The sequence below is a fragment of the Python bivittatus genome, unplaced genomic scaffold, assembly GCF_059951505.1.
Source record: "Python bivittatus isolate LINGU-HERP-01145 unplaced genomic scaffold, Pbiv_v1 ctg000480_np1212, whole genome shotgun sequence".
NCBI lineage: Eukaryota > Metazoa > Chordata > Lepidosauria > Squamata > Pythonidae > Python > Python bivittatus.
In genome coordinates, this window is record NW_028277075.1 from 63,157,836 (window position 1) to 63,178,722 (window position 20,887).

At 42.9% G+C, this 20,887-nt stretch overlaps 1 protein-coding gene across 1 annotated transcript in view; it reads right to left on the minus strand.

Moving 5' to 3' along the window:
* MUC5AC (mucin 5AC, oligomeric mucus/gel-forming) overlaps window positions 1-20,887 on the minus strand; it is a 72,449-nt gene that overhangs the window by 22,907 nt on the left and 28,655 nt on the right. Inside the window, exons 21-31 of the mRNA XM_088146066.1 lie at window positions 20,585-20,736; window positions 20,348-20,486; window positions 20,127-20,240; window positions 19,421-19,606; window positions 16,626-16,865; window positions 15,313-15,469; window positions 14,088-14,213; window positions 13,447-13,597; window positions 12,778-12,824; window positions 12,464-12,676; window positions 160-10,728 (exon numbers count right to left, since the gene is read on the minus strand). Of these exons, the coding sequence (XP_088002192.1) occupies window positions 160-10,728; window positions 12,464-12,676; window positions 12,778-12,824; window positions 13,447-13,597; window positions 14,088-14,213; window positions 15,313-15,469; window positions 16,626-16,865; window positions 19,421-19,606; window positions 20,127-20,240; window positions 20,348-20,486; window positions 20,585-20,736 (12,094 nt within the window). The remainder of the gene's footprint in view (window positions 1-159; window positions 10,729-12,463; window positions 12,677-12,777; window positions 12,825-13,446; window positions 13,598-14,087; window positions 14,214-15,312; window positions 15,470-16,625; window positions 16,866-19,420; window positions 19,607-20,126; window positions 20,241-20,347; window positions 20,487-20,584; window positions 20,737-20,887) is intronic.

A 20,887-nucleotide genomic window follows, 5' to 3' on the forward strand; every position in this document is an offset into this window, starting at 1 on the left:
TGGGGAAAAAGAAATACAGACAACTCAAAAATGATCAGGCAAAGCACCTGATAAAATATAAAAACACGTAAACATATATAAACAATGTAATTAAAAATTAAATCATAAAAACTAAGAAAAAACCATGAAGAAGTCCTGGAAAAAATGAAAAACACTTACCAGGTTTATAAATCTTTTCTCCAATCTGGCAGAAACAATGACTTGTGCTGCTGCCTAAGGAGGTTTGAGTAGGTATTTCTGTAGTTACCACAGAAGGTGTGATTTCTTTGGTGGTGGCACTGGTGGTGGTTGTGGTTATCAAAGGAGTAGAGGTGGTGGTTGGGATGGCTGTTGTCTGCAGTGGGGTAAAGGTAGTGAGAGTTGTTCTTAGAGGGGGTAACGCTGTGGTTCGGGGCAAAGCAGTAGTGGTTATCCCAGGTGATGTGGGGCTGATAACAGTTGTGATTACAGGCGTTGTTACACAGTCCGGGTTTGGTTCACAACAAAGCACCCGTATCCTATAGTTCAGGCATCGCTTAGCTTTCCCAGTTTGGTCCTTATTCCGGCAAACCAGTCCAACTGTGACATCACACTGAACAACTTGACCAACCTCTTCAATGGTTAGGTCTGGCTGGCTTTCAGCCTGACATTGTATATTGACAGGGTTTCTACAGAATTTGCCTCCTGCAGCCCGTATATGGCTGAATGTTTCAAGGTCTCCTCCTTCAGGTCCAGAAACCGGAAAGTCAACATCAAACCATTGTGACCAGTGGCAGATGACGGGTGCACATGGGGTGGTCTCCGTTGGGATGGTCGTGGTGAGAGTTGTGCTTGGAGTAGGTAACGTTGTGGTAGTGGGCAAAGCGGTAGTGGTTATTGTGGGAGTCGTGGGCCTGGTAACTGTTGTTGTGATGGTGGGTGTTGTCTCTTTGGTGGTGGTGCTGCTGGTGGTTGCGGTTGGCCCTGTTGAGGTGGGTGGGGGAATGGTCATGGTTAGCATTTCCGGTGTCTTCGTAACAATGGGCGTTGTTGTTGAGACCGGAAAAGTTGAGGTCGTAGGGGTGGTAGTTGGGATAGATGTTGTTACACAGTCCGGGTTTGCTTCACAACAAAGCACCCGTATCCTATAGTTCAGGCATCGCTTAGCTTTCCCAGTTTGGTCCTTATTCCGGCAAATCAGTCCAACTGTGACATCACACTGAACAACTTGACCAACCTCTTCAATGGTTAGGTCTGGCTGGCTTTCAGCCTGACATTGTATATTGACAGGGTTTCTGCAGAATTTGCCTCCTGCAGCCCGTATATGGCTGTATGTTTCAAGGTCTCCTCCTTCAGGTCCAGAAACCGGAAAGTCAACATCAAACCATTGTGACCAATGGCAGATGATGGGTGCACATGGGGTGGTCTTCGTTGGGATGGTCGTGGGGAGAGTTGTGCTTGTAGAAGGTAACGTTGTGGTGGTGGGCAAAGCGGTAGTGCTTGTTGTGGGAGTCATGGGCCTGGTAACTGTTGTTGTGATGATGGGTGTTGTCTCTTTGGTGGTGGTGCTGCTGGTGGTTGCGGTTGGCCCTGTTGAGGTGGTTTGGGGAACGCTTGTGGTTAGCACTTCCGGTGTCTTTGTAACAATGGGCGTTGTGGTTGAGACCGGAAAAGTTGATGTCGTAGTGGTGGTAGTTGGGATGGGTGTTGTTACACAATCCGGGTTTGCTTCACAACAAAGCACCCGTATTCTATAGTTCAGGCATCGCTTAGCTTTCCCAGTTTGGTCCTTATTCCGGCAAATCAGTCCAACTGTGACATCACACCGAACAACTTGACCAACCTCTTCAATGGTTAGGTCTGGCTGGCTTTCAGCCTGACATTGTATATTGACAGGGTTTCTACAGAATTTGCCTCCTGCAGCCCGTATATGGCTGTATGTTTCAAGATCTCCTCCTTCGGGTCCAGAAACCGGAAAGTCAACATCAAACCATTCTGACCACTGGCAGGTGACGGGTGCACATGGGGTGGTCTTCGTTGGGATGGTCGTGGTGAGAGTTGTGCTTGGAGTAGGCAATGTTGTGGTGGTGGGCAGAGCGGTAGTGCTTATTGTGGGAGTCGTGGGCCTGGTAAAGGTTGTTGTGATGGTGGGTGTTGTCTCTTTGGTTGTTGTGATGGTGGTGCTGCTGGTGGTTGCGGTTGGCCCTGTTGAGGTGGGTTGGGTAACGGTCGTGGTTAGCACTTCCAGTGTCTTCGTAACAATGGGCGTTGTGGTTGAGACCGGAAAAGTTGATGTCGTAGTGGTGGTGGTTGGGATGGGTGTTGTTACACAGTCCGGGTTTGCTTCACAACAAAGCACCCGTATCCTATAGTTCAGGCATCGCTTAGCTTTCCCAGTTTGGTCCTTATTCCGGCAAACCAGTCCAACTGTGACATTACACTGAACAACTTGACCAACCTCTTCTATGGTTAGGTGTGGGTGGCTTTCAGCCTGACATTGTATATCGATAGGGTTTCTACAGAAGTTGCCTCCCGCAGCTCGTATATTGCTGTATGTTTCAAAGTCTCCTCCTTCAGGTCCAGAAACCGGAAAGTCAACATCAAACCATTCTGACCACTGGCAGGTGACGGGTGCACATGGGGTGGTCTTCGTTGGGATGGTCGTGGGGAGAGTTGTGCTTGTAGAAGGTAACGTTGTGGTGGTGGGCAGAGCGGTAGTGCTTATTGTGGGAGTTGTGGGCCTGGTAACGGTTGTTGTGATGGTGGGTGTTGTCTCTTTGGTGGTGGTGCTGCTGGTGGTTGCGGTTGGCCCTGTTGAGGTGGGTTGGGTAATGGTCATAGTTAGCATTTCCGGTGTCTTCGTAACAATGGGCATTGTTGTTGAGACCGGAAAAGTTGAGGTCGTAGTGGTGGTAGTTGGGATAGATGTTGTTACACAGTCCGGGTTTGCTTCACAACAAAGCACCCGTATCCTATAGTTCAGGCATCGCTTAGCTTTCCCAGTTTGGTCCTTATTCCGGCAAACCAGTCCAACTGTGACATCACACTGAACAACTTGACCAACCTCTTCAATGGTTAGGTCTGGCTGGCTTTCAGCCTGACATTGTATATTGACAGGGTTTCTGCAGAATTTGCCTCCTGCAGCCCGTATATTGCTGTATGTTTCAAAGTCTCCTCCTTCAGGTCCAGAAACCGGAAAGTCAACATCAAACCATTCTGACCACTGGCAGGTGACGGGTGCACATGGGGTGGTCTTCGTTGGGATGGTCGTGGGGAGAGTTGTGCTTGTAGAAGGTAACGTTGTGGTGGTGGGCAGAGCGGTAGTGCTTATTGTGGGAGTCATGGGCCTGGTAACGGTTGTTGTGATGGTGGGTGTTGTCTCTTTGGTGGTGGTGCTGCTGGTGGTTGCGGTTGGCCCTGTTGAGGTGGGTTGGGTAACGGTCGTGGTTAGCACTTCCGGTGTCTTCGTAACAATGGGCGTTGTGGTTGAGACCGGAAAAGTTGATGTCGTAGTGGTGGTGGTTGGGATGGGTGTTGTTACACAGTCCGGGTTTGCTTCACAACAAAGCACCCGTATCCTATAGTTCAGGCATCGCTTAGCTTTCCCAGTTTGGTCCTTATTCCGGCAAACCAGTCCAACTGTGACATTACACTGAACAACTTGACCAACCTCTTCTATGGTTAGGTGTGGGTGGCTTTCAGCCTGACATTGTATATCGATAGGGTTTCTACAGAAGTTGCCTCCCGCAGCTCGTATATTGCTGTATGTTTCAAGATCTCCTCCTTCGGGTCCAGAAACCGGAAAGTCAACATCAAACCATTCTGACCACTGGCAGGTGACGGGTGCACATGGGGTGGTCTTCGTTGGGATGGTCGTGGGGAGAGTTGTGCTTGTAGAAGGTAACGTTGTGGTGGTGGGCAGAGCGGTAGTGCTTATTGTGGGAGTTGTGGGCCTGGTAACGGTTGTTGTGATGGTGGGTGTTGTCTCTTTGGTTGTTGTGATGGTGGTGCTGCTGGTGGTTGCGGTTGGCCCTGTTGAGGTGGGTTGGGTAACGGTCGTGGTTAGCACTTCCGGTGTCTTCGTAACAATGGGCGTTGTGGTTGAGACCGGAAAAGTTGATGTCGTAGTGGTGGTGGTTGGGATGGGTGTTGTTACACAGTCCGGGTTTGCTTCACAACAAAGCACCCGTATCCTATAGTTCAGGCATCGCTTAGCTTTCCCAGTTTGGTCCTTATTCCGGCAAACCAGTCCAACTGTGACATTACACTGAACAACTTGACCAACCTCTTCTATGGTTAGGTGTGGGTGGCTTTCAGCCTGACATTGTATATCGATAGGGTTTCTACAGAACTTGCCTCCCGCAGCTCGTATATTGCTGTATGTTTCAAAGTCTCCTCCTTCGGGTCCAGAAACCGGAAAGTCAACATCAAACCATTCTGACCACTGGCAGGTGATGGGTGCACATGGGGTGGTCTTCGTTGGGATGGTCGTGGGGAGAGTTGTGCTTGTAGAAGGTAACGTTGTAGTGGTGGGCAGAGCGGTGGTGCTTATTGTGGGAGTTGTGGGCCTGGTAACGGTTGTTGTGATGGTGGGTGTTGTCTCTTTGGTGGTGGTGCTGCTGGTGGTTGCGGTTGGCCCTGTTGAGGTGGGTTGGGTAACGGTCGTGGTTAGCACTTCCGGTGTCTTCGTAACAATGGGCGTTGTGGTTGAGACCGGAAAAGTTGATGTCGTAGTGGTGGTGGTTGGGATGGGTGTTGTTACACAGTCCGGGTTTGCTTCACAACAAAGCACCCGTATCCTATAGTTCAGGCATCGCTTAGCTTTCCCAGTTTGGTCCTTATTCCGGCAAACCAGTCCAACTGTGACATTACACTGAACAACTTGACCAACCTCTTCTATGGTTAGGTGTGGGTGGCTTTCAGCCTGACATTGTATATCGATAGGGTTTCTACAGAAGTTGCCTCCCGCAGCTCGTATATTGCTGTATGTTTCAAAGTCTCCTCCTTCGGGTCCAGAAACCGGAAAGTCAACATCAAACCATTCTGACCACTGGCAGGTGACGGGTGCACATGGGGTGGTCTTCGTTGGGATGGTCGTGGGGAGAGTTGTGCTTGTAGAAGGTAACGTTGTGGTGGTGGGCAGAGCGGTAGTGCTTATTGTGGGAGTTGTGGGCCTGGTAACGGTTGTTGTGATGGTGGGTGTTGTCTCTTTGGTGGTGGTGCTGCTGGTGGTTGCAGTTGGCCCTGTTGAGGTGGGTTGGGTAACGGTCATGGTTAGCACTTCCGGTGTCTTCGTAACAATGGGCGTTGTGGTTGAGACCGGAAAAGTTGATGTCGTAGTGGTGGTGGTTGGGATGGGTGTTGTTACACAGTCCGGGTTTGCTTCACAACAAAGCACCCGTATCCTATAGTTCAGGCATCGCTTAGCTTTCCCAGTTTGGTCCTTATTCCGGCAAACCAGTCCAACTGTGACATTACACTGAACAACTTGACCAACCTCTTCTATGGTTAGGTGTGGGTGGCTTTCAGCCTGACATTGTATATCGATAGGGTTTCTACAGAACTTGCCTCCCGCAGCTCGTATATTGCTGTATGTTTCAAAGTCTCCTTCTTCGGGTCCAGAAACCGGAAAGTCAACATCAAACCATTCTGACCACTGGCAGGTGACGGGTGCACATGGGGTGGTCTTCGTTGGGATGGTCGTGGGGAGAGTTGTGCTTGTAGAAGGTAACGTTGTAGTGGTGGGCAGAGCGGTAGTGCTTATTGTGGGAGTTGTGGGCCTGGTAACGGTTGTTGTGATGGTGGGTGTTGTCTCTTTGGTGGTGGTGCTGCTGGTGGTTGCAGTTGGCCCTGTTGAGGTGGGTTGGGTAACGGTCGTGGTTAGCACTTCCGGTGTCTTCGTAACAATGGGCGTTGTGGTTGAGACCGGAAAAGTTGATGTCGTAGTGGTGGTGGTTGGGATGGGTGTTGTTACACAGTCCGGGTTTGCTTCACAACAAAGCACCCGTATCCTATAGTTCAGGCATCGCTTAGCTTTCCCAGTTTGGTCCTTATTCCGGCAAACCAGTCCAACTGTGACATTACACTGAACAACTTGACCAACCTCTTCTATGGTTAGGTGTGGGTGGCTTTCAGCCTGACATTGTATATCGATAGGGTTTCTACAGAACTTGCCTCCCGCAGCTCGTATATTGCTGTATGTTTCAAAGTCTCCTCCTTCGGGTCCAGAAACTGGAAAGTCAACATCAAACCATTCTGACCACTGGCAGGTGACGGGTGCACATGAGGTGGTCTTCGTTGGGATGGTCGTGGGGAGAGTTGTGCTTGTAGAAGGTAACGTTGTAGTGGTGGGCAGAGCGGTAGTGCTTATTGTGGGAGTTGTGGGCCTGGTAACGGTTGTTGTGATGGTGGGTGTTGTCTCTTTGGTGGTGGTGCTGCTGGTGGTTGCGGTTGGCCCCGTTGAGGTGGGTTGGGGAACGGTCGTGGTTAGCACTTCCGGTGTCTTCGTAACAATGGGCGTTGTGGTTGAGACCGGAAAAGTTGATGTCGTAGTGGTGGTGGTTGGGATGGGTGTTGTTACACAGTCCGGGTTTGCTTCACAACAAAGCACCCGTATCCTATAGTTCAGGCATCGCTTAGCTTTCCCAGTTTGGTCCTTATTCCGGCAAACCAGTCCAACTGTGACATTACACTGAACAACTTGACCAACCTCTTCTATGGTTAGGTGTGGGTGGCTTTCAGCCTGACATTGTATATCGATAGGGTTTCTACAGAACTTGCCTCCCGCAGCTCGTATATTGCTGTATGTTTCAAAGTCTCCTCCTTCGGGTCCAGAAACCGGAAAGTCAACATCAAACCATTCTGACCACTGGCAGGTGACGGGTGCACATGGGGTGGTCTTCGTTGGGATGGTCGTGGGGAGAGTTGTGCTTGTAGAAGGTAACGTTGTAGTGGTGGGCAGAGCGGTAGTGCTTATTGTGGGAGTTGTGGGCCTGGTAACGGTTGTTGTGATGGTGGGTGTTGTCTCTTTGGTGGTGGTGCTGCTGGTGGTTGCGGTTGGCCCCGTTGAGGTGGGTTGGGGAACGGTCGTGGTTAGCACTTCCGGTGTCTTCGTAACAATGGGCGTTGTGGTTGAGACCGGAAAAGTTGATGTCGTAGTGGTGGTGGTTGGGATGGGTGTTGTTACACAGTCCGGGTTTGCTTCACAACAAAGCACCCGTATCCTATAGTTCAGGCATCGCTTAGCTTTCCCAGTTTGGTCCTTATTCCGGCAAACCAGTCCAACTGTGACATTACACTGAACAACTTGACCAACCTCTTCTATGGTTAGGTGTGGGTGGCTTTCAGCCTGACATTGTATATCGATAGGGTTTCTACAGAACTTGCCTCCCGCAGCTCGTATATTGCTGTATGTTTCAAAGTCTCCTCCTTCGGGTCCAGAAACCGGAAAGTCAACATCAAACCATTCTGACCACTGGCAGGTGACGGGTGCACATGGGGTGGTCTTCGTTGGGATGGTCGTGGGGAGAGTTGTGCTTGTAGAAGGTAACGTTGTGGTGGTGGGCAGAGCGGTAGTGCTTATTGTGGGAGTTGTGGGCCTGGTAACGGTTGTTGTGATGGTGGGTGTTGTCTCTTTGGTGGTGGTGCTGCTGGTGGTTGCAGTTGGCCCTGTTGAGGTGGGTTGGGTAACGGTCATGGTTAGCACTTCCGGTGTCTTCGTAACAATGGGCGTTGTGGTTGAGACCGGAAAAGTTGATGTCGTAGTGGTGGTGGTTGGGATGGGTGTTGTTACACAGTCCGGGTTTGCTTCACAACAAAGCACCCGTATCCTATAGTTCAGGCATCGCTTAGCTTTCCCAGTTTGGTCCTTATTCCGGCAAACCAGTCCAACTGTGACATTACACTGAACAACTTGACCAACCTCTTCTATGGTTAGGTGTGGGTGGCTTTCAGCCTGACATTGTATATCGATAGGGTTTCTACAGAACTTGCCTCCCGCAGCTCGTATATTGCTGTATGTTTCAAAGTCTCCTCCTTCGGGTCCAGAAACCGGGAAGTCAACATCAAACCATTCTGACCACTGGCAGGTGACGGGTGCACATGGGGTGGTCTTCGTTGGGATGGTCGTGGGGAGAGTTGTGCTTGTAGAAGGTAACGTTGTAGTGGTGGGCAGAGCGGTAGTGCTTATTGTGGGAGTTGTGGGCCTGGTAACGGTTGTTGTGATGGTGGGTGTTGTCTCTTTGGTGGTGGTGCTGCTGGTGGTTGCGGTTGGCCCCGTTGAGGTGGGTTGGGTAACGGTCGTGGTTAGCACTTCCGGTGTCTTCGTAACAATGGGCGTTGTGGTTGAGACCGGAAAAGTTGATGTCGTAGTGGTGGTGGTTGGGATGGGTGTTGTTACACAGTCCGGGTTTGCTTCACAACAAAGCACCCGTATCCTATAGTTCAGGCATCGCTTAGCTTTCCCAGTTTGGTCCTTATTCCGGCAAACCAGTCCAACTGTGACATTACACTGAACAACTTGACCAACCTCTTCTATGGTTAGGTGTGGGTGGCTTTCAGCCTGACATTGTATATCGATAGGGTTTCTACAGAAGTTGCCTCCCGCAGCTCGTATATTGCTGTATGTTTCAAAGTCTCCTCCTTCGGGTCCAGAAACTGGAAAGTCAACATCAAACCATTCTGACCACTGGCAGGTGACGGGTGCACATGGGGTGGTCTTCGTTGGGATGGTCGTGGGGAGAGTTGTGCTTGTAGAAGGTAACGTTGTGGTGGTGGGCAAAGCGGTAGTGCTTATTGTGGGAGTCGTGGGCCTGGTAACAGTTGTTGTGATGGTGGGTGTTGTCTCTTTGGTGGTGGTGCTGCTGGTGGTTGCGGTTGGCCCTGTTGAGGTGGTTTGGGGAACGCTCGTGGTTAGCACTTCCAGTGTCTTCGTTACAATGGGCGTTGTGGTTGAGCCTGGTTTTGTTGATTTAGCTGTGGTAGTAGTAGTCCCTATTTCTTTCGTAGATATTTGTGCTGATGTTTTAGTAAATGATGTTGTTTTCTCTGTGGGTGGTGGTTTTTTTGTAGAGTATGTTGTTTTAACCACCTGAGGTTCTGTAGATGGCTGTTTTGTTGTTTGATATTGTGTAAAAATATGCTTTTCTGGTGTAGTAGTTACTAGTGGTTTTGTTGTTAATATTGATGTAGGAGTTTCTGTTGTTTTTGGTGGTGTAGCAGTTATTTTTGGTGTTGGTGTTGTTGGGCATGGTATAAGTACATGTTTGCAACATTCAATTCTGATCTTGTAATTGTGACAGATTTGTGTTATTTGATCCTTATTATGACATATGAGCCCTGTTGTTGTATCACATGTAAGTTTTTGTTTCAGTTCCTGAAGTGATGCATTAGGATATTTTTCTGCTTGACATTCAATATTCTTTGGTGCTTTACAAACTTCATATCCTTTGGCTCTTATATTTTTCAGTGTTTCAAAATCTCCATCATCAGGTCCATTTCCTGGGTAACTAACATCATACCATTGGGACCATTCACATTTTTCCTCCATGCAAGATATAACTGTTGTTAAAATAGTTGTAGGTATTTCTGTTTGTGTTGTAGTTGGAAGAGGTATTTTGGTTGGTACTGTGATTGGTTCAGTTATGGTTGACGTTGGAAGAAATGTGGTAGTTAAAGGAGCTGCAGTGGAAATTGTTGGCATAGTAGATGTGATTGGAAATTGTGTAGTAGAAGTTATAGGAGGAGTGGTTGTAGATTTAGTTGTAGGATGTATTGTAATTGTAGTTGTCTCTGGAACTGAGGTAGTTGTAATGTGTGGTGCTGTAATATTTGGTTTTGTTGTTCCTGAAGGTGTAGTAATGAACGTAGAAGTTGTCTGACTTGTTGTTATGACTGTTGTTGAAGTTTCTGGAGGAGTGGTCAAGCATTCAGTGTTGCAGCAATAGACTTTAATTTGATAGTTATAGCATATTTGCAGCATTCCTGACTGATCTTCATTTCTGCAAACAAATCCAAAGGACACATTACACTGGACAATTTGGCCAATTTCATCAATTGTTTTATCAGGGAATTTCTCAGCTCTGCATTCTATATGTTCTGGGTTTTCACAGATATCTTTTCCGGTAGCTCTAATAATGTCATATGTTTCAAAGTCTCCTTCATTATCCAGTGTAGGAAAATGCACGTCGTACCATTCTGTCCATCTGCAGATGGGTTTGCAAGTTGGTGTTTCCTTTGTTTGTGTTGTTGGAGATCCAGTTCCCATGGTAGGTTGGACTGTAGTGCTGGTAGGTAAAGAAGTGGTTTCTGGGGTTGTTGTTAAGATGCTAGTGGTTCCTTTAACTGTACTTGTGGAAGCGGTGGTAGGAGTCAAAATGGTAGTTGGTAGTGTAGTTGTGTGAAGTCGAGAGACTGTGGTAGGTTCAGGTGTGAATGCTGTAGTATAATTGCCACATGGTACAAAGCTACAGCATAGAATTTTGATTTGATAATTGTGGCAGATTTCTGGATACTGTTCCATATTATAACAGATTAATCCCATTGTTATGCTGCATTCTACCTTTTGGCCCAGTTTATTTAATGGAGTACTGGGGAATTTCTCTGCTCTGCATTCAACAGCTTTGGGGTTTTTGCAGACTTGATAACCTTTGGCTGTTAGGTTCTCAAATGTTTCAAAATCTCCATCATTTTTTCCAGAGCCAGGCTGACTCCCATCATACCATGGTGACCAATGACATACTTCCTGAACACAGACGGATGTAGTGATGGGCACTGCAGAGCAAAGGTATTAGAAGGATAAATTAGTATTTTAATCTTTGGAATGACTGTTTTCCAATAAATGTGAGCATGTAAATGATACGCTGAAACAACTTTGTCTCAGAAATGTTTTTTGAGGCCTGAGACCATCTCTGGTACTAGGGCCAGTGATTACACATATAGTTTCCTCCTCCCATTGACACTGCAAAAAATCCCTGTATTATGCTCTCACAAACCATGAGGAAACAGTGATCTTCAGCAGAGATGCTGTGATGGTGAACAATTATAGAAAACCTACTCAAGATCCTTGGTGTCCTGGTGCTAATGGCAATGAAAAGCAATAATTTTCAGCATGGTGGCTGAGAAGAAAGAAGCAGGGAGTGCAATATTTTTTTCTAAGTCATTCCTTGGTTTTGTGATCATTTTTAAGTGATATTTTTGTTGCACATTACCCTGAATGCCTGCTAAATAGAAGCACTTTTAGCCATTTAATAGAAGAATATGCATTAAGTGCAATTAAAACATTTATTAAGATATAAGTGGGATTGCATTGCTTCAGCAGCAGCAGAATAAGCCATCTCAGCTTAGCCTCTGAGGAAATGGTCATTCTTTCTTTATTATATTAAATGCCTCAGAATATTTTATAGTTACAAGGTTTCATATGATACCATGCCAGTAGGCCAAATGCTTTCTTTTCCACAATATCCTTCCATGTTGCTGTAATGTGGGAATGTGGGGTAGTAAATTAAGCCCCTACTTCTCCATACAGCAGTCTTTCCTGTAGCAGAACTGATATGTTCTTTACAGAGTCTCCTCCCCATCATATCTGTAGCATTGTGATGGAAAGGAATTATGAAGGCCAGGCTCAGGGAGATAAACATTTTCTTAGCTCGCCGGAGGAGCGTGGGAGATACAAGAGGATGAGACTGGCAGCTCCCTGAGGAATTCACAGTGTTGTGGCTGGCTGACTTGGGAACTGGGGTTTCAGTCTGGGAAGATTGATGTCAGGTCTGGCTCAAGGAACTCCAAGAGATGATGCAAATTCAGTTCAGCTATGTTTATTAGCTACAACCTCTAGCAAGAATCTCCCAGACTGAAACCCCATCTCCCAAGTCAGCCAGCCACAACACTGTGAATTCCTCAGGGAGCTGCCAGTCTCATCCTCTTGTATCTCCCACGCTCCTCCGGCGAGCTAAGAAAATGTTTATCTCTCTGAGCCTGGCCTTCATAATTCCTTTCCATCACAAGCATACTGAAAAAGCCCTTTTACAAGATTAAGAATATTTTGAATATTTTAATTCAAAATTTCAGGGGCTCATATTTTATAAAGTTTTTTTTTATAAATTTAGATTTATAAGTTCATAAATCTTTTTAAATAAAAATAAATTTATATATTTTATAAATTTTTATGAATTTAGATTTTTTCCCCTATGTCTCTATTTAAACCTTTAACTGGAATTTTCTAAGAAATTCTCAGCATTCTCATCAAACTACAGTTCCTAAGATTATTTTGGAGGTGCTGTAATAACTAAAGAGGACTAAATTAATAGATTCTTTTTAAAGTGAAAATATCTCATTTTTCTGAATCTTTTGATCACAGATTTCATGAGTTTACCTATTATGGACATTAGACTATCATATATTACAAATGCATTAACATTTCTATTCTAATATGGCCAACATCCTAACTGGAGACTCATTTCATTTATTAAGGAAAAATATAAGTCCACAGAGTTGTTAGAATTTGTACCTGAACTAGTAGTCGCTGGTGAAGTGGTGCTAGTAAATTCAAAGACAGTAGAGGTGGGTATACTAGTAGGGGTTGTGTGGCATGGAAAGATATTCCTCTCAATTGTGCCATTTTGACCACAAATGGCCACGATGCATCCTCCAATGCCATCGGTTGTGTTGTAGATGATATCGCCAGGTTTGCTTATCTTTCCTTCATAGACACAGTAACATTCTGCCATTCAAAAAATCAGTTGGTCATTAAGGCTGTTTCAGTCCTCACAACAGCTGACCCAAATAATAACCACCCACATCAAATCAACACAATCTGCTCACCATTTTCATCATATCTGCACTCCTCTTTGCTGTCCATTGAACAATAACTGTAAGGAAATGAATGAACACATGTTAGAAGACTGCTCACAGTTTTAAAAAGCACAGCAGGCTGAAACAAATGTACTTATGTACAATTGGAATATAATCATATAGAAACCAACACACCATTACAAGCAGATTCAGATCATTGTATAGAAATCTCCTGTCAAAATGTCTGGAAAAAAATAGCTTCCTGCCAAATTCAGAATTTGTAAACATACTCGTCCTTTCTGTTTGTGGAAGTTCTTCAGGTTACTATTATTTTTCCTTTGTTTAAGTTATATTAATTCATTTTCAGAAAATGTCTCTCTTCACAAGATTGGAAAAAAGGAATGGGGACAGAAAATCTTATGCCCTAACTGGAACAAAATAGCTCAGTGTCAAAAAGAATAAGTGTCATTATTTATTGAAATAATTTGAGCAAACTCTTAGCCCAAACTGGGGTGAGATGAATAGAAAGTAGAGTGCATCCTAGTACGATCTTTTTCAAGAAATTAATCCTCAGAAGAGCATTTCAGAAGGTTGCCTGCTAATTCTTGCTGTTACTTTATGAAACACGTTGCTGTCTTAAGTAATGCCTCCACCAGAACTTTAACTTCACAGTCCTGGCGCTTTAAAGACAAATCTTACCATGATTGACAGCTCTTTTCTGAAGGCAATTTTTCTCCTGGTTTATAATAGTATCCTTTGTCATCAAAACAGCCACACTTTTCAAGGGAGACACAGTCCATCTCATCTTCATTAAAATAGGGTTTATTGGCTGGACATTTTGGATAGCACCCTATAGTAAGAAAGAGAATTTGGTGTAAGCTTTTCACCAGACAAGATGATCAAAGCAGGGAAGAGAATAGATATATGTGAGACATTTTCACAAAATCTAATCTTCAAAGCTTGATGGAAAGGAGAGCAGACAATGCCTAACATTTTTCAAAACTATGCTTACAAAATAAATGTTGTGCCGACAGATCAAGCATCTTTTTTCTTTTCTTGTTTTACTAAGTATGATATTCTATTTGTTAGCACGTGCAAAGCTGTATCCATCCATACTAAATTATTAGTACTAAATTGAGTACTAAACTCAAATAATTGAGAACTGAACAAATAATTTTAACACTGTGTATAAAGAATTGCTTGGAAAATTATATCCTCACTTCTTAAGCAAGCCTTGAATAGTTCCTACTGTAGAAATTACAACAATTAATATAGAATAATGCAATTTTCAGCTTTTCATGATTGATGCAGATCAAAGGTAGGATGCATAAATGTTATACCTTCCAAGCCATATAACTCAAGTGAACAATTGTTTGGATTCCTGCAGGTCTTCATGCAAGAAGAACCACAAGGTTGATAATGCCATTCACACTCTCCCTTTTTATTGTAGTAATCACAGAATAAAGCTGGAAGGAAAGGAAATAGGGGAGAAATGAAACGTTCAAATTAAATGCATTTGTTTTACAAGAGTTTTCTACAATTTTTAATGTCCCTTAATACGATGAATGTTATGATATTTTCTTATTTGAAAGCATTATCAAACCAAGATTGCAGTCCAATACCTGTTTATCGTGAAATAAGTGCCCTTGAACCTAATAAGACTATGAGAGGATATCTGCTGTTTTTTCACTGGACTTATTTTGGAGGAAGTCCAAATAAAATCAGTGGCAGTTACTTCTGAGAGACAAGTGTTCAGCAATCTGATGCTAAATGGCACCCACAGAATCCAATATAGATACACGCACAAGAACAATTTATAGGTTAAAAATGGCTAAAATCTTGTGGGAATCCCTAAATCTCTTGAGATGTCAGGATTCACACTGAACTTGTTGTCCCATGGATAGCAAAAAAGACCATGGGCTGAAAATTATTTGAATCTAATGGTGGGGGCAGGGGGAATTCACCTCAAGTATACATTGGAAGGATTACATCTTGTTCCAAGAATTATTATTCTGTTTCCAAATATTCCCTTGCATTTACTTGTTCACATATCATCTTATTCATATGACATAGGTGTATCCTCCCTAGCAATATAGTAAGGCTTTCTTAGATACAGGACACATGTCTGTTCATATGCTAGCTACCTAGTAGCAATACGGTTCAATGAATCTCAACTTTAACTTAAGGTAGTTCCAAATATTTAGAGACTTAGGTACTCATTACACAAAATCACATGAGCAAGTAAAACCTGAGTATGAATGCATTGCCAGCAATCTTCATAGACATCTTTCATTGATATCTTTCTGGACTGGGCTGAGATAAAGACATGAGGATGCAGTAATGATGTGAAATACTGAATGTAAACATCAGCTCTGAAAGTTAATACCTTCTGAAGATTTTCAGCTTTTGCAGCATTTGGGTGCATTCAGAGCACTCATCATAAGTCCAATGTTGATAGTTTTGTACTATTAAAAATCACTTTTGGTGTGGTCATGAGAACTGAACAAATTACAAATGTTTTCTACTCTTATTCCCACCTTCACCATTCCTGGGAAGTGTACTCACGACAGATGGATGGAGTTCTCCAAGGGATGCATACGCCGGCCTCCTGACACGCCTGTGCATATGCAGCTACAGCTGTACAGAAACATTCACAGTCTCCCCCAGTGTCACAAGCACAGGCATCAGATACACAGGCTTCATAATATTTAGTTGGTTCAACCTTTTAGGAAAATAATGAACCTAATTCAATGTATGCCTTAGTTTGGGTAGGTTAGTTTGATAATGAGCGGGGGAGAGACTTCCCCCCAGTTGCCATTCTTATGTCTCCAACCAATTCATCCTGGAGAACTGACATTATTGGTCATTGTTCTTTCTTTCATTTATACCATTTGCTGTAGTAACAACTGCATGCAAAAAGCAATTTGTTGTAGTCATGAAAGCAAGTGTTTTGAGATGCATCTGGTAGATATGAAACAGTTATGAATCATCTATCATTAGTAATGGATCAGGATGCAATCTGCCAATGAAACAAATTGGATATTAGCATGTCCAATAATTGTTGAATGTGAACTTTTTTCTTAAAGTTCACATTCAACAATTATTGACATGTTAATACCAATGCTAGAAAGCTTAACCATAGTGGGATCTGCTTTTGATTTTCCTTTGTAGAAATTATTGACTTAAATGATTGCAGTGATCCATAAATCTGCAAGGCAATGTACACATTGTAAAAATGGAAATAATATTCTTAGTAGACCACAAATAATGTAAGCTACTTAGTCATAAAAGGATCAAAGGTTAGGTTATGAAAAAAAAAAACATTAACGGGATTTAGCCTAAGTTTAGAGCAAGATTAGATCCACCATTAATGCTTCATATCACAGAGCATTCAGAAATGTGTGTTTCAGTTATTTATATTCCCAAATGCTTTGTGCTGATGTCTCTTAGGACTAATTAAAAAGGAACGTAGACAATCTGAATACTTGCGTATAGCTTAAGCACTGCTAAAAGTTTCTGAAAGCAAGATATACAATATCTACTTCATATTGTACCACCAAGATCTATTAGCAACTATACCTAATGCCCCTTCCTACTACCATGCCAAGTTTACCAAAGAATAAGCAGTGCCTGAAGTACAGAGTTGGTAGTAAAAGGACTCCACTTACAAAGGAATCCTTGTCTGAGAATCACAAAATGCTGGAACAAGGTTTTATTTATTTTTGTAATCCTTGGAATGCCAGAATGATAGCATCTCCTTACAGTTGCTTGGCTGCTGTATCTTAACCTAAGCATTTTTATGTATACATATTCTTAATGTGTTGGTTAAGATCTGTTCAAATGCCCTACATAGTCTTCAGAAATAGATCTGTCCATACCTGAGGATGGCAGAGAGCAAATGTCTTGCTGTTAATGATGCTACACTGCTTCTGCGCCCAGGAACTCCTATATGGGTTTGCAGAACAAGGATCCCTGCTGCTTGGGACATCTGGACAAGTGGGAGAAACTTTCCAGCTGTTACCAAATTCCAGGACATCTCCTATTACAGACTGCCTCCTGGTGGTGAAATCATTGATGTCATTGCCATCATAGTTTCCACAAAGGCCACAAACCTGACCCTGCACAGAGAAAAATGCAAATAAATTGAAAGCTGGAGAGATACATTTCTAGGTTTAGAGATCTAACCCTGTTAATGCTGAAGAATATGCATATACCGTATTTTTCCAACTATAAGACGATACTTTTTTCTAAAATCCTTACCCTAAAAACTGAAGGCCGTCTTATTCAAGGAAGTCAGCCGAGAATCGCGCGGTTGCAAAACTGCCCATACTTTGTCTCTGCAGAGAGGCTTCCTCCTATTGCTAGCCTCCAATCACGAGTGAAATAGCTTGTCTCCCAAACAGACTTCCTCCAATCAGGAGCCTGATGTAACTGACGTCAGCTGATGCTGAACAAACCAATTAGAGGAAGGCTGTTTGCAGAGACGAGCTATCGGCAGTTTCACTCGTGCTCGAATGTAATCAGTTATGCAAGAGAGCCTGGAAATAGAGCTGCAGAGAGACGGTTTGGGCCTCCTCCCACCGAGTGTATCCGGTAAATGTTAACTAATTACTCAATAAAAATGTGTTCTGCACTATCTTTAAAATATTGATTTTTTAATTTTGGGTTGGAAAAGTGGGGGTCGTCTTGTACATGGGGGCGTCTTATTGTCGGAAAAATACGGTACTCTGGGACTTTTAAGTATATTTACATGAAGGAGGAGGACCAGTGTGCCATTTTTCCCATACATACTTTCAAAATCAATAGAGAGCCTCATGTGCTCAAAGCTGTATACATCAAAGGCAAACACAAGTCTATGCATGCCTAATGTGGATTCAAAAAGCAACTTTTAAAAGAACTCTTAGGCATCTATGAAATCAATTTATTTTTATTTACGCTGAGAGAGCATTATTTTTATCGCAATGATATCGCTATGCCTATCTTTTCCCCAATTTATTCCATAAGTAGTTAGCTTTAAGACTTGGTTGATTTTTTTTTTCTTCAAAAGCATAACATGGCTATCCCTCTGGGAATATATTTCTTCAAAAGTTGCTTGAGTTCCTCAAATCATTAAAGTAATCCATTGCTATGTATTTTACTCTGTGAGAAATATTCTGTGAAATATACAGTTCTTTTCAGTGGACTCAGACATTGCTTGACATAAAAAGAAAACAAATCCAAAAATATGAAATGATATTTTCTACAACATTATGTGTGCATATACTTATGTACCATAAATTGCACAGCCCAGCATTGAAAGGTCACCCTTGAATGGAGCACAAGAATACTTAACAGAACTGAAAGGTTTTGTTTTACGGAGTGAGCAGATGGGTCTTTCCTCATGCAGAAGGTTTGGTTATATTGGGCTTGCCCTGAGATTGGACACAGAACTATGATTAACATTAATAATTGGGGTAAATTAGTACAAGCCAACTTCAGTGACCAGGGTTTAGAATGTTTGTTTTCAAACACTGTCTTTAAATAGATGTCTCCAGCTACTGGCCATGTTGGCTAGGAGATTTTGGGAGTTGTCATCCAAACCTATCTGGAAGGGAGGTTGTGCAAAGCTAGTTTAAAATTAACCAGTTCATAATGTTAATCATAGCTTGTCTACTAATGTGATGTCATTGTAAAGTACTGGACTAGAACTAAGGAAACTCAGGTTCATTCCTATACTCAGGCAAGGATGCTCACTGAGTGGTGATTTTACTTTCTGCTCATTTGATCTCAGGATTGTCACTGGGGAAAAAAGCAAGAAGGGAGTTCTCTGTATTCTGCCTTGATCTTCTGGAAACAGAAATGAAAGCTTTTGCAATCCTTTCAACCATATGGAACTTTGTTTCCCAACCTGGCAATTTCCAGGTGTGTAGACTTCAGATCCTTGAATTCCATAGCCAGTATGTCCACTGATGAGAATTCTGGGAGTTGAAGTTCACACACCTGGAAATTGCCAAGGTCGTGAAACACTGGCAAGACAGTTAGGGAAGGGAGTTTGTGAGCTTACAGTCTAAACCTGTTCATATTTCATGGAAGCATAGTTCAGTGTGATATCCAAATATTGCTTCTGCTGTATGTTGACAAGCAATTCAAGGGGCATATCATCATAAACTTGGATCTTTCAACAAATTGCAAAAATTCATATATGCATATGCCTCTTCCGTTATTCACAGAACTCATCTGGAATGATAATGACTTCCATATAAATGCCAATGTTCAATGAAATGTGGTAGTTCCACTAGAATAAAAATATTTGCAATATTTCTGCAATGCAAATATTTATGCTGTAGCCAATCATTGATGTTCTTATAATGCAACCCCCCCCCCGAAAACTAAAACAAAACAAAAACTAGTTATTTAACAGTAATGTTAGCTATAACAAGGTCAACAGAGAATTGTCATTCATAATGACTGTGCTTGTTGTTCTGCATAATACAATGTCAGAACACTGTCTTTTTTCATTGTTATCAATGGTTCTATCAACAAAAAACATGTTCATGTTTAACTCTTACACATTGTTCTTCAGTGAATGTAGAAGAATATTATAAATGTATCATTCATTCCCTAACATAATTTTTCAATGCAATTCTTCAGAAAGGAATAGAACTTCAGTTTATACTTTGCATTTGCACCTCACCTTAAATTCTGCTGTAAGTTTGATGAACACACTGGTTTTTCTATCCCACATCAGGATCAGTCCTCCGTCAATAATTTCGATCACCATGTAGTTGCCCATGTATCGGATCTTGAATGGCACTTTACCTCCACCAGGAAGTCTCTGTATTACCTCAAATTTTCCATCAGTAAGTAGTAACTCATAGTTCTAAAAGATAAAATACAACCAACATAAATATTTGTACCTATATCTATCAATGGAGAGCCAGTTTGGTGTAGTGGTTAAGGCATCAGGCTAGAAGCCAGGACACAGTGAGTTCTAGTTCTGTTTTAGGCACAAAGCCAGCTGGGTGACCTTGGGCCAATCATTCTCAGGCCTAGGAAGCAGGCAAGGGCAAACCACCTCCAAAAATCTTGCCAAGAAAACTGCAGGGGCTAGTCCCGGCAGTTGCCAGGAGTCAACATTGACTTGAAGGTGCACACACACACACACACACACACACACACACAAAACCCTATCAATGCCACTACTTATAATATCTTCAGCTGGAGATTTCCATTATTGGCAAGTTCTGGGCTGGCTGGTTGATATTTTTGAAAAAATAATGCCATATGGTTACCCTATCCTATTTCAGGATTTCCCCTTACTGTATGATGATTTCATACTACATGTTTTTGTTGAGGTCCACAAGTCATACTGTGTTTGCACCTTCCACTAAGTTACTTACCTGATAGAACACTTTAATGGCTTTTGAGCAGGTAGTCCCAGTAGAACCACAGGGGATATTCTCTGTGATCACTTGGAAAGTTCCTACATTTGTACTGTTCTTGCTACAGTGATTCTGCAGAGAAGAATGTGGCATTAAATTTCACGAACACAAATATTGAGACTCAAAGCTAAAAAATTGTAACTATATGTCAAGTAGGAACTTGAAAAAAAGTTTAATACCTTGACCAGCGTGTATTCACAATCTCCATTGAAGGTGTATCGTTTGCCATCAAAGGTGATATAATGACCATCTCCATAAACTGAGCAAGTTTCCAGGCAAGGTTCATTAGAGCATTTCCACTTTCGGTTCTTGCATGTACTACATAGCCAAAAACATACTTGAAGTTAATAGGTGTGCATGAATACAATATAGGTTGGATATTTTATTTCAGCTATCAGCCATTGATTTATACATACCAAGTATTACATTTATCCTTTATAGTTTCTCCTGGTTTGTATGTGGCTTCATTGTGAATGCACGGACATTCTTCAGCAGGTATACATTTACCTGTGCCATCAGACACTAGCTGATCAGGACATACACAACCAGAGACACACTGTGTGCTATACTGCAATCGTAGAGGAATAACAAAAAGTGTTATCTGTCAAAATCATAGGACAAGGACCAACATCTCTAAGATATTGTACAACTGAAAGGTAATTTCAAAATAGCATCAGTCCCTCCTATTATTTTTAATGTGTACACTGTTGTTTCAAGGT